At 29.6% G+C, this 13533-nt stretch overlaps 3 protein-coding genes across 4 annotated transcripts; 1 reads left to right on the forward strand and 2 right to left on the reverse strand.

Moving 5' to 3' along the window:
- Positions 1–498: 498 nt before the first annotated feature.
- LOC143180258 (toll-interacting protein B) lies at positions 499–2309 on the reverse strand. The gene is made up of 6 exons (XM_076379857.1): positions 2148–2309; positions 1754–1927; positions 1352–1485; positions 1071–1275; positions 820–990; positions 499–714 (listed from the first exon to the last, which is right to left on the reverse strand). Exons 1-6 carry the CDS (start codon positions 2193–2195, stop codon positions 604–606), a joined length of 843 nt encoding a protein of 280 aa, XP_076235972.1. The 5' UTR covers positions 2196–2309; the 3' UTR covers positions 499–603.
- A 910-nt stretch (positions 2310–3219) lies between these two features.
- On the forward strand, positions 3220–8456 carry Twf (twinfilin actin binding protein). Of its 2 annotated transcripts, none has more exons than XM_076380609.1 (5): positions 3220–3549; positions 3681–3758; positions 3829–4488; positions 4723–4841; positions 5241–7932. In XM_076380609.1, the coding sequence occupies exons 1-5, from the start codon at positions 3525–3527 to the stop codon at positions 5403–5405; spliced, it is 1047 nt and encodes a 348-aa protein (XP_076236724.1). In that variant the 5' UTR covers positions 3220–3524; the 3' UTR covers positions 5406–7932. The 2 variants fall into 2 exon arrangements, with proteins under 2 accessions (XP_076236724.1, XP_076236723.1); XM_076380608.1 differs by lacking the exon at positions 5241–7932 and adding an exon at positions 7954–8456 and having other exon boundaries at positions 3230–3549.
- Positions 8457–8609: 153 nt separating this feature from the next.
- 140up (RPII140-upstream gene protein) lies at positions 8610–9953 on the reverse strand. The gene is made up of 4 exons (XM_076380610.1): positions 9606–9953; positions 9265–9519; positions 8945–9193; positions 8610–8862 (listed from the first exon to the last, which is right to left on the reverse strand). Exons 1-4 carry the CDS (start codon positions 9758–9760, stop codon positions 8724–8726), a joined length of 798 nt encoding a protein of 265 aa, XP_076236725.1. The 5' UTR covers positions 9761–9953; the 3' UTR covers positions 8610–8723.
- Positions 9954–13533: the final 3580 nt, after the last annotated feature.

The following is a 13533-nucleotide window of genomic DNA, read 5'->3' on the forward strand; positions in this document are numbered from 1 at the left end:
GCATTTATAAATATATAAATTTACAATGATATATTTTAATTGATAGTAAAATTACATGTATTTTTCTATTTTAACAACTTTTGCAAATACTTTCATTTCAACTAAAATTATATTAAATTTTTTTTTATGTTCTACAATATTTTTATTTAAAGATGTATATTAGTATCATTCTTACTATTACACAATCACCCATTTATTTCTCTTTAACAAAAATCTTTATAAATAAATGTATTTATCTCCTATATTGCACATTGGAGAATAATTTAAAAGAAATTGTTTAATAAAAATAAAACAATTTCATTTTATGTTCTGAATAAATATAAAAAATAGTCGTTAAAATTAAATATAGGAATATATATACATACAGTAAACGTGTAAAAGGATCAATGAATACTTATATATGTCAGAGATGGTATTTTCTTAGAAAATATATTTCCCTGCCCAATATGTTTCACGAATATTCTTATTAAAGTCCCTAAACATTAGAATACCATAAAATGCATGGCAATAATTTGTAAATATATTACACTCTGAAAGAAATACAGCGTAGCAGAAAATACAAATATGGCCTTTGGAATCAAATACATTGAATTGGATAAAAAATTATTCACACATTTGGAGCAATGAATTTATAGTTACATCTTTTTTCCCATCATTTGCATCATAAACCGACTTAATTACTTCCTTGTCCACATTAGGAAACATTTCCGAAATCTGCAAGTAACAAATGCATTAAAAAGAAATTTTGCAATAAAAAAAATGAATGACACTTATTTGCTTTGTTACATATAGTTAAGAATTGTTATTCCTATATATTACCTGTTTTAATTCGACCTCAGCGTTTGGCATAGAACTTGGTACAGCAGGTGGAACTACAGCTGTGGGTGGTGCTGTATAAACATTTACTGGAGCATATGGTGTCATACCAAACATTGTTGAAGAAGGAACCATCATAACTGGAGGTGCACTCATATATGGATGGCATTTGGTCTATGAAAAAAATCGTTCATACATTTCATTAATTAAATATTCATAAAATTTCTTTTGAGTATTATATTTGCTTTATCTACCGTATAACTAAAAACTAGATTTATCATTCCTTCTTGATTATCACCCTGTTTTCCACTAAGCAGATACCAATCTTCATGTGTCTCTCCCTTCTGAAGGACCTGTGGTGGTATATCTATGTGGCCCCATGCAATTAATTCGTCCATCACAAATGAACATTCATCATAAATTTGTACATATACTTGCGTTACTCCTGGTGGTAAATAACTAAAATAACAGAAAAAAAATATATACGATAATTAAATATATGTGAAGATACATTTATCTTGTTCAAACAGTATACCATTGAATAACTTTGTTCCAATGTGGATTTTTTGCTCCATTTGAACATGTGTGAGTCTCATAAACTGCATGACCCACTCTTAATCTAACATAAGGATCCATCCTAGTCATTCCATAGTTTTTCACTAGTTTAGCCTATAGGAAGTATCTTTATGAAATTATGAATGAAATGTTATTACAAAGTATATATTGTCATTCGATCAAACTAATTTAACACTTTGTCAATGGGATATATAAGATTATACTTTGTTTAGATAAGATTTTATCATAAATCATAATAAATGCATTAAAGAATTTATACATGCTTTCTGATTAAATTTGTCCATTCTACATCAATATATCTGCACACTGATGTCCATTGATAAAGTGATAAATTTGTGAATGCGCATTAAAATTAAATTACCTGAACAATTGTTATACTAAGTCTACCAACATGTGGTTCATGCATTGCTGGCATATTTTGCATCTGTAACTGATGTAGTGCAAGTGCAGCTTGTTGATCCGCTGCTTCCTGCTGTTGTTGAGCATTACGTTCCTCCAGTCTGAGGAATCCTTGAGGAAGCGGACCCAAAAAAGCCTAAACAATTTCAATTTTATATAACTACTTGATATCATTTTACTGTTTCTGCAACAATAAAATATATTCTATCTATTTCATTTTAATGATTACAGCAAATTTTCTAGGTCTAAATTACGTTTCAACGACTTTTATCAGCTATGTTAAGTTAAATAAGATTGCAACATTTTCCGGGAAGTTTTATCATTCTAACATTATCTATGTAATTTGCAATATTTACCCGTCTTTTCCACTCTTCGTATAAATCCGATCGCCACTCGGTTTCCATGGTAAAATTACCCGAAGTTTCAATGAATTTAAAAAGTTATTTACCGTTTGTGATACGATTGCTTTAACACGGTAACCGAAACCTGTCAAAGTATACGAACCAATACGAACGTTTTGATGCATTAAAAAAGAATCATAACACATCTGATGTGGTGATCGCACGCCATCTTAAGAAATTTGCAATAAGTAACTACAAACAAAACACGAGCGCTTTTTGAATGAAATTAGAATCGTGTAAATTGTAGGGGTCAATGATCGGAGATGAGTGAAATTTTTATTGAAATAAATATTTCGAATGACGAATGTAAAATAAGAAATATAGAAAAATATCTTTCCGTTGTTCTTACTTCGGGGTTTTTCCAAAATCAAGAAAAATAAGATAAATTATAGCGGAATTCGTTGTCACTTAAATAAACATGAAAATAATGAATGTGTTAATTTTGAAAAAGAACAATTGTAAAATTCGAATTCTACAGATCAAATGTAGTAAAATCTCTTATATCCAAATTCTTATTTTATAACATTTTCAAAGTTTAACCATTCTATAAAAAAAATCTACATCTTGTATTCATATTAAAAAAGATACGATATTAGGTTAAAAATACCATATTCTCATCGTTGCTTTGTACTTTATTACCTTTTAAAGTACTTTATCAGATATATAAATATCTTTCTCTGATACGAATGCCTATCATATATTGTACATGCTTATCTTAATAATTTAACGCAAAAGTATTGATATAAATGATTAAAATTAAAATTATGGAAATTAAATGGAATAAACTCTAATATCATTAAAATGTAATATAAGCATAAACATAATGTAGGAGATGTATAATCGGATTAAAGAGATTGAAAAAGCGGAGTGTAATAGTAATAATGTTTATGCGAATAAAGTGCGCCAATTGCATCTCAATTGACGAAAATTGTTATTTGCCCTAAAAGCCGCGCGGGAGGCCATTTTGCAATTGAGATACAATGATCTGTCTGTCCCTTTCCTTCTCTCTTGCCCTTTCTCTCCCGTTTTATTAAAAAAAAACATAAATTAGAACGAGCAATCGGAAGATATACTTGGCAGATCAGTCGTCAGCGTTCACTGACGTCACGTTCCCGTGTTACCGGGAACTTGTTCGAAAAATTCCTCCCCGAACAGGTTGTACCGGTGGTTTCTCTTCATTTTAAATTTGTTCGACTTTTTTCTCGTGTTCTCTAGTCATTTGCACGCTCTGTTTGTGTTGGTGGTGGTTCTTCCGCGATAGATTTCGAGAGGAACGGTGACGTTTTCCAGCGTGCTTCCAGTGAACAGCAATTAACGAATTACTCAGAAATTATGTCGCACCAAACAGGAATCAAAGGTGCTTATTATTGTGCTTGGATATTCCTACTTTATAAAATAACTTAGTAAATATTTGTGGAAATTTCAATCGAGTTTTTAACCTCAACTTTAGTATGACGTAGATTAATGATAATAATTTGCTCATTTCAGCGAATGACGCGCTCAAAAAGCTCTTTGCCAAATGTCGTGACGGGAAAATACGCGTTTTGAAAGTTTCGATAGAAAATGGTAAATTTTATTATGTTTATGAGTATCATAATATATATGGTTTTTGCTAATTATAGTTTTTTTTACATAGAGGAATTAACACCTGCTGCTTCATCGAAACCAGTTAACAAGTGGCAAGACGATTATGATAAAATGATTAAGCCTTTAATTATTGAAAATCAACCTGCATATATTCTTTATCGTCTGGATACTAAGTCTTCAGATTCTGGTTATGATTGGCTGTTTATTTCATGGTCACCTGATACTGCACCAGTCAGACAAAAGATGCTTTACGCATCGACTAAAGCCACTCTGAAACAAGAATTTGGTACAGCATCCATAAAAGAAGAATTGCATGGTACCGTACCTGAAGATATAACTTTAGAAGGATATCATAAATATAAGAGAAATGATGCTGCCCCAGCACCATTAACTACTGCTGAAGAAGAATTGGCAGAACTTAAGAAAAGCACAGTTACTACGGATTACAGTGTAGAAACACGTCATCAGACATTAAGTGGAGTTGCTTTTCCAGTAACAGACGAAGCAAAACAAGCAATTACAGAGCTTGGTAAAGGTGTTCATGAGTATGTTCAATTGAAGATTGATTTGGAGGAAGAGAAAATACACTTAGTTACAGCTTGTGATGTTTCATTAGATAAATTGCCAACAAAAGTTCCATCAGATTCTGCCAGATATCATCTATATAATTTTAAGCATACACACGAAGGAGATTATATGGAATGCATAGGTATGTATTATGTAGGGTGATTTTGGTAATTGGTTCAGACTATAACTTTGTTCTAAATAAAATTAGAAAAAATCGTAAAGAAAAATTTTACACTTTTTAACAAGCTCTATGATGCTATTGTACAATTTTTGTTCCAAGAGCATTTATGCACAATCGTCAAAGTCACCCGTTATAGTATTATATGTATACAAGCATAACGTTTCATTATTAAATATATTTATATGTATGTTGCAGTTTTTATATACAGTATGCCAGGATATAGTTGTAGCATTAAAGAGAGAATGCTATATTCATCATGTAAAGCACCTCTTCTAGACCTTATTCAGTCACTCGGAGTAAGCATAACGAAAAAGGTAAGTATAAAGAAAAGTTATCTTCAGTATATTTCCTTTTTTATAATTCTAATAAAGTTAATTTCGTTTCTATCTATTTACTTTTGTGTGATTACATTAATACCGTTTACACTAATAAATTGCATGAATTTATTCAATATTTATATAATTGAATTTAGTTCTACATTTTAACTCGCTTATATTTCTTTCTAAGATTATGTTCTTGGAAAATGTAATTCATTTAATACTTGAAAGAAGTTAGTATTTTTTACTGTTTTTTATTATTATTGTGTAAATGTAATTTGCACTCTTTTTTTCACTTCTACTCAGCAGTATCTCTCACTTCTAGTTTTAACCATTTTATTATATATTAATATTGAGATTAAAGTATTTTTTTTGTAAACATTGGACAAATCCTAGTTGGAAGTAAATAGTGGTGAGGAGTTGGCAGACATGTTGGAAGATCCTCCAACCATAAAAGAAACAGCCGCATTAACTCCTGCAACTCCATCAACGCCCTATGCTCCCACTCAATCTATACCTGAAAAAAAATCAAAGCAGAAGCGATCTTGTGTCTTGAGTTAACCGATTCCACGTATTACATCTGCCATCACATTTAAATGTTTTCAACGCGTTAAAGTATTCGTGATATTTTACACATTGGATATATCTTCCTTCGTAAATTCGGAATTTGTGATATAATATGATATTAATATTGAATGTGTTGTTTAGTATGAAATGATATAAATAGATTTTTCATGTTTCGCATTAGCACATATAGTTAACACTTGTTCTGAAGTGATTTAAATGAGAAATTTAATGTGTTTTGCAGAGATGAATTTTTATTGATTAGCAATATTTATTGATATTTAGTATTAATTGGTCAAAGTGATACATGTATCTATGTAGCAAGTCAGAGTAGACCAAATGGTGTATTTTTCTAAATTTTGAAAGCAAAAGTTTTCATGCTAAGATCTTATTGAAATGTCTTTTTTGATAATGAAGAATTCATGATAAATATGATTCTGTAGGATGCAGTTCTTGTTGATCTATAAACTTTGTAGTGGATGATTGTGTGTATGTACTGAGAATATCATAAAAATGCAATGAGATTCAGTTGCTTGATATTGAAAGTGAAGCCTTCTACTAGATTTTGCATTTTTAATTATGTGTTCCAATGTGACTAACACGCACAGAATTTATTTAAAACTTTCATAAAAATAGTATTTTTGTGATTATAGTTCCTTTATTTTATGTGTCTTATAGTTGTATGATTTTTAGATTTTTAATATTTAATTATTCAGGAATAAAGAACGTTCAGTGAGGTGACTGTGTGAATTGAGTTCCTAGTCTGATGAAAAGTGATATGTATTATAAGTTTCGTTTAGTAATTTTGTTAAGTGACACTTGAAGGCTTGACTTTCAAATTCATTCAAACAGTCGTATAGGAATTAGCGATATAGATTAGAATGTTTCAAACAGATATCTGTGGTAACTTGCATACCTTATGTGATTATTAGAGAGTTAGGGAAAATTCCATGTGCCCTAGCCAGCCTATGCTACTCACCTAACTTCTCTGCGTAATTTAAATACGGGAATAATATAACAGATGAGTGATAGATGTGCAAATACCACAGTGACATGTGGATATATTTTCTTTGCACATATAATTATCACTTTTAAATACAAGCTAGTGATAAATGCTAGTTACTTTATATATAAATTAAATATATAAATTATATAACATGTTCAACACTATTGTAAATGACACAAAAATGTTAGATTCCACAAGTACATAGACGAAGACTGATATTGGTACGTCCCATTGGCTGTATAGTCAAAAAGATTGCACAAAGTATTCAAATATGTATAAAAATGCACTCTATACATTTATCTTCCAATTACTTTATCATTTATTTATAATTTTGATTTTCAACGAATATATCAATCGATATCGCACAATTGATTGTAATAGATTTTTAATATCTTCCAAAAAGATATATTTTTCTTGGAAACGTTCCTCATGTAAAATGTATAGCAAATGGGACTATAATTTGATATATCCAGCAACAAGATATTTGAGAGGTATTCTATTTTTTGTGATCTGTATTTTTTTAAATCTCGTAGCTTTTTATAAACTTTTTAAAAATTTTCGTCCAAAATACAAATGAACATTTTACTGAAAGAGTTTGGCCTAATTTTAGTAATAGTAATGATAAAGTGCGCCAAATTCTTAGCATTTATTTAATCGGAAACTGATAAGCAAATAATACTGCACATTCGTGGTAATAAATATGAGAAAGGCATTAATTTTAATTCAGTTTCGAATATTTAAATATACTTATTTGCTTTATTATAGAGGTGTTCGATATAATGAGATTTTTAGAAACCTTTAAATCTTTAAACCTTGTAGACTACTCTACTTTATGTTTTCTTTTACTGGTCTCAATGTACCTATACATGAAAAAAACAGAATTTGGCACACCTATTCTTCGTATAATAGTTACAATAATAATATAAAGAGAAGAATGTTTAAAAAAAATGCTCAAAAACTGCTAACAAAAAATGTGTTCCATATTTCGATACAACGTACACTACAGCCTGGACATACTTTATTTTGTAATATTGTACCAGGCCTATTCTGTAAGTTTTTACTGTAACTTTATTTCCAACTTGTTAATAACATAATTATAGGTTCATTATGATCTAATAGATTGTATATCTTGCCAATACTAAACACGCTACAAACAATAAAGCATTATGCAATTTAATCTTACAGTTTGTTGTTTTAATCTTCAACAAGTTAATATCAAATCTGCATTCAGACTTTTACTTTCTTTTTATTACTGTTGATCGTGATTTATTTGTATAGAATTTAATAGGTCTCTAAGGAGCACATGGTGAGTCAATCCTTGGATGGGTATGTAATTATAATTAAGACTTCACACATGATACTTTATTCAGCTTACAGAATAGGCCTATGAAATTAGATTTTTACAACTATGGTTTTAAATTAAATTTTTATATAATTTGTATAATTTCAATTTTTTTAATTTTTTCGTAAAATAAGTGATGCTATTTTGCTTTTCAATCTAATGTAATAATTATTCTTTGAAATGTGTTGGTTATATAGCTTGAAATAGATGACGGAAGAGAACTAACAGAGGATTATTTCCAAGAGGAGTTACATCCAAAAATCAGTTTACATCAGCCAAAATTTGCAAAACCTAAGGGTCCACCAGGCAGAGGCGCTAAACGCTTAACCAAGGTTCAAGATTTAGGAACTTCGGAACAAGAAAACTAGATATTTTTTAAAACTGTTGAATTATGCTTCTGAGAGAAATATATGTATATATATAAATATAAATATATATATACATACACACACATACAGATAGAAAAATAGATATATGTTGTGTTTCTCTTTTATTAAGTCATTAAGTGTGCTTAATTGTTTTTTCTTTTTTTAAAACCAAATAGTATTATATATTTTATAATTACATTTATTCTTTTAGGCACATACAACTTTTTTCTCCATTTAAATATCAGGCCTATTCTGTAACTAAAAATGTTAACTGTATTATGTTTTATTTATATTGTATTCGTTTACTTGAATGCACAGAGTATTATGAAAATGTAAATACGGGATGTTTATAATAATAATTGATTATATTTTGCAGTGATATCTGATTTCTATTCATTTAGTTTATCCATAGTTGCTGTACATATGATAATACGAAATCTAATTCTATTTAAATGTAATAATATAATTAGAGATTAAAATTAAAATTGTGGTTATATTACATTTTATTACATAACATGTAATAATTGCTGAGATTTAATAATTATTAAACATTAAATTATATACAAGTTGAATAGCATTTGTTAGTCAGTTAACCATATTCACTTATTAGTATTGCTTGTTACTGGGTCCTTTCTGGCTTGTTGTTCAAGTTGTTCTTTTATCATCTGATTTGTTTTATATATTGCTAGTTCTGCACTTTCTTCAGTGGCATACTTTTTAATTTTTTCTTGTATACGGCTAGAAAATTAAAATTAAACATTTATAATGTTAGTGCTTGAAATAAATAAACTTGTTTAGATGACACATTATGAAAACTTACTCTCGTCTTGCATTCATTGTATTAGCATGTACTTCGTATACATCTTCCATTTTAATTCCAGATATGTATAATATCAAACATGCTATACAACCATAAGTACAACCCAGCACAGTACCTGCAAAAGTACCTGCAGCTGCCCCTTTAATTCCCATGTTTAATTTGAATAAACATCCTGTTATTGCACCAGCTATTGTAAAATTAGTGACATCATATTTTCCTCTATATACATATACACTAGTTGCTGCACCTCTAATGGAAAATACAATAATTTTTATTTACACACTTTATATTATATAAAATTCTATCACAATAAACCTTACATGAATAAGAAACAAAAAGCCCCTAATTTTATGCCTACGCGTGTACCTCCTCTAAAAAAATTGTAAAGAAATTTGTACTGTAACTGCCTCTGTGCATCTATTTTACTTTCAAATTTGGTAGCATGATTTTCTTTTATAAATGTTTCAGTCCCATTTTTTGCCTTTATTATTCCACCAACTAAGAATCCTATTATGGTACCTGTAGCTGTTGATGATATAATAGACTGCAACTCTTTAGTTACATGACCATCCTTGCTACAAAAGAGGATAACTGAGATTCGTCTTCATTATGTGATAGAAAAGAAAAATGTTATTTTTAGGAAAACTTAAAGTACCCTTACTTTCTTTCAAATATTTTCATTAATTTGTTAATACCAATCTCGCCTGGTATCACTTCGTCCCTATTTTTATTAGTCACTGTATCATACACATTGACTACGGACAGAAATGGAAAAATATCCTTGTAAAACATTCGGGAATTTCGTACCCTGTACATTTTTTACTCGGTTTCTTGACGTTTTCTTGGTTATGTTACATATAACATTTGAATTCAATAATCAACATTGAATTGTAAACAATACGATGACCTACTACTTTCAATTCATTTTTAATAATATAAAGTTTACAAACGTTGACTATTATTTATTGTTAGCAAGAAATAGTCTGATATGTGCCCAATTCACTATAAAAAACTCATACATTCGAGGAATCGATCTCACTGGATCCTACAATTTATTATTCGATAGTTCGAGTTCGAGTCTCAAAGCGATAATCGAAACGAATCAAAATGCGATTACTGCAAGTACGAATCAACAATGGTGATCCGTCTTCTTTTCGTTTGATCGCATTCAGTAAAATTTAAGTTCATTTCAAATTATCTGTGTTATCATTATGCGGATCCTTGAAGTTGTCGAAATCGTAAGTTTGTGAACATTTCATTCTACATTTTATTGTTGCAAGCTGCGAAAAAGGTTGTCACCATTATATCTGTAGATAGTTGTAAGACAAAACGCTGCAAGCCACATTTTTCTGCTTTCGAGAAACACTAGTTGCTTAATAGAGAGCCGTGACTATCCCCATTACCTCGTTTGATATGTACCGCGAAGAAACCAATTCTTGAAACCATTACACTTGAGCTCAGTGAATGAGAACAAGGGGGCCATAAAAGACAAGGATAGTATTAGGGATTAAGAGTAGGAAAAATTGAAGTTTCTTATTAGTAATATAAAGCACTAATCGATTCCTTGTGCTTTCTCGATGAAAATGATACCAAACACGACATAATTCCGATTATTTATAACAAAGATACATAAAATTTGGTTTATAGGAAGAAAGGTCATGCTCGTCTGCGCATAGAATGCTACGAAAAAGTGCTCCAATTTACTACTTCTCTATTATTCACCGTTTTGCTTAAACAAATAGTTTTCGAAAATGAAATAAGTTAAGAGCTATTATATTTTCAAGAACTATTCGAAATATGTAGTAAGTATGTACGTATAGTAGTAAATATCGCGGTTGGAGTTGGTAGACTATACTTATTAAAATTTACTTAGAATCCAACGATCCTTACTTACAGAAAGAAAACCAAGCCAATTTCGTATAGATATAAACACTACGTAATATATAAATATTATAAATATTATATTAATATAATAAATATTAATATATATTATATTAATATAATAAATATTAAGTTTCTTTAATATTATATTAATATAATAAATATTAAGTTTCTTTAATATTATATTAATATAATAAATATTAATATAATAAATATTAATATAATATCAATATATTAATATAATATAAATATTAATATATATATATATGTACATTCGTGTATACTTATATATGTAAAATAATATATAATTTTGTATTATATATATAGAAAGGATGAATGATATGTAGCGAATTAGTAAATAGGAGCACGGACGAGTAAGCTCTTTCTTTCCACAAATTAGGTTAATAAGTATCTTTATAGATAGAGTCTCGTGCTCAGGCCCTAGCACGGCTCTTAATTGTGCGATTACCGTATTCACGTTCGAAGTTTTGGATATTAATTCTACATTATGAACTTGTACGTTATTATACTTACTTCTTTTTCGTCCCCATCTCAAGAATAAAAATTCTATCTTGGAGTCTTCAATTGAGCGAAAAACTGAATTTTTTTGAAAGTGTGATTTACGCCGTTTAGATATTTCGTTTATGGCATTTCGATATTAAAATAAAATAAATTGAAGTTTCTCAAAAGTATTTAAAATAATAGATACAAGCAGATGATTAAAACGATTTAAATAACTGCATCGGCTAGGTTGTGTTAGATGATAGGGGTTCATTGATTTTTAGATCACATCTATTTCTTTTTGTTATTGTAGTCTCTATTTTTATCATTTCCATAGTCTATATTTCGAGGTTTTGGATTTTTATAGAATGTAAGACATTTCTCAGGACAATAAGTATGATATGTATATACGTACATACGTTACTCCGTAAACTTATAAGAATGCATTGATATAGGTTTGTATTATTTTGATATCTAGAATCATCCCATAAATTTTTCCCCATCTGCAATCAAACACCTTATATGTATTCAGGACTTACTCGCTATAAGTTCGTAGATTATTTGCTACCATTTCTATTTTATTTCTTACAATTAAAGTTACAATATATATTCGTTAAATGCCCAAATTTAGTTTAGAGCATTTAGTGAATAAATATGTACTCTCAATTTCCTTCATCGGTCTAACGTCTGACGAGTTAAATATTAAACATATTAACTAACTTCCGAAAATTAACATTAACATGTTTCCGTTGAATAATGAGTACACAACGTAATTTAATAGTTTAATGAATATAATCTTAAATAGCAGGAACTATTTGATGCTATAAAAACCAAGAAGTCGGCAAAGAATTATTATCGATATGTCTTTTAAACCAAGCACTGGAGTTTTTCTATGTAAATTCATTATTTCCATCACTTTCTAGAATGACTGTCTTATTTTTCCCAATTTTACTTTCAAGACAAATGCGGCTTGTTAGGGTTAACTCGACTCTAAAAATGTATTTCATATTCATTCGGAACAATTGGAATATTGTAATTTCATTAATGGAACAGTTATTACGAAATTATTCGGATAAACAGTGATGTATTATTTGAACAAATTGTCGGTATAATTTGTCACAAATGCTGCGTAATTATTAATGTAGCATTAATACCTCTGTTATACAGGTTGAGGCATATAAAACAGGCTACATGAATAACTCACTTATTGTTGACGATAGAAAAAATGTATAAGAGAAAACTTTTTGAATATATCAATTGCTGCAATTCAACATTTTCTACGAAAAAGTATTAAGCCACTAATGTCAAAAAGCTATTAGTTCAGGAGATATTCTTGTTTAAAACTAGTGAAGTGATAATTTGCATGTTCACTTACACTTACATTTTTTCTTCTATAAAATAGGAGTGTCGCCACCCCATGAGTCATTCCACTTTACACGCGATGTTGATTAATTTCTATTTATAATATATTCTAAAATGTATACAAAAAAAATCTAAAACATTAATTCGAAAAAGATATCGCACGAATGTTAACCAATACCCAGGACCGAGTCAAGGTTTTGTGAGGCTCGAGCCTGGGCAATGAGAGAGGGTTAATATACTGCACTAAAATACTATATTAAAACACTACACTAAAATCCTATACTCAAGAACTATACTAAAATAACTATAAAATAACTCAAATACTACATTAAAATAATTATAAAATACTATACTAAAATATCCCTACTTTTTAAAAGGCTTATATAAAAGAAAATTATTTTCAATTCTCGAGTTAGGGTAAAGTCCAAAGCTCGAAAGCAAATGTGATTATCAAAGAAAACCATTAATCAATTGAAAATCATATTTTTCTTAAATATTTGCAAAAATTAATTTTAATATGTGAAGAAATGAGGCCCCTTGAAGAGTAAAACTGGAGGCCAAAGGGCCCCCCCCCCGCACCTTCTTATTCCAGGTTTGCCAATACTCCAACTACTTCGATATAGTGCTCTTGTTTGGTGAAGGGTTTTCATTCCCAACGTTCAAGGGGCAGTGCACGATATTCCAAGTGTAAACGTGGTTTTAGGTTCCTGAGAATCTGAGAGGAGCAGGTGCATCCAAAGATTCAACGTGCGCCGGCGTACGGCGCCGTCCTGACGTAACGTTGTTACGTCAGAACGTGGCTCTGCTACGCAAGAGGGATAGTACGCGTGGGTGTGCTGGAGTGG

Source organism: Calliopsis andreniformis, chromosome 6 (genome assembly GCF_051401765.1).
Source record: "Calliopsis andreniformis isolate RMS-2024a chromosome 6, iyCalAndr_principal, whole genome shotgun sequence".
In the NCBI taxonomy this organism is placed as follows: Eukaryota; Metazoa; Arthropoda; class Insecta; order Hymenoptera; family Andrenidae; genus Calliopsis; species Calliopsis andreniformis.

What these genes read in the sequence shown, in the direction of transcription:
- Twf (XM_076380608.1), top strand. Translation starts at nt 3,525, where the DNA reads ATGTCGCACCAAACAGGAATCAAAG. An exon ending in GCACCAAACAGGAATCAAAG is followed by an intron (nt 3,550 to 3,680) that starts GTGCTTATTATT and finishes TGCTCATTTCAG; the next exon opens with CGAATGACGCGCTCAAAAAG. An exon ending in GAAAGTTTCGATAGAAAATG is followed by an intron (nt 3,759 to 3,828) that starts GTAAATTTTATT and finishes TTTTTTACATAG; the next exon opens with AGGAATTAACACCTGCTGCT.
- LOC143180258 (XM_076379857.1), bottom strand. Translation starts at nt 2,195, where the DNA reads ATGGAAACCGAGTGGCGATCGGATTTATACGAAGAGTGGAAAAGACGG. An exon ending in TTAGTATAACAATTGTTCAG is followed by an intron (nt 1,486 to 1,753) that starts GTAATTTAATTT and finishes TACTTCCTATAG; the next exon opens with GCTAAACTAGTGAAAAACTA. An exon ending in CTGAGGTCGAATTAAAACAG is followed by an intron (nt 715 to 819) that starts GTAATATATAGG and finishes TGTTACTTGCAG; the next exon opens with ATTTCGGAAATGTTTCCTAA.
- 140up (XM_076380610.1), bottom strand. Translation starts at nt 9,760, where the DNA reads ATGTACAGGGTACGAAATTCCCGAATGTTTTACAAGGATATTTTTCCA. An exon ending in GCTTTTTGTTTCTTATTCAT is followed by an intron (nt 9,194 to 9,264) that starts GTAAGGTTTATT and finishes ATTTTCCATTAG; the next exon opens with AGGTGCAGCAACTAGTGTAT. An exon ending in ACAATGAATGCAAGACGAGA is followed by an intron (nt 8,863 to 8,944) that starts GTAAGTTTTCAT and finishes TTAATTTTCTAG; the next exon opens with CCGTATACAAGAAAAAATTA.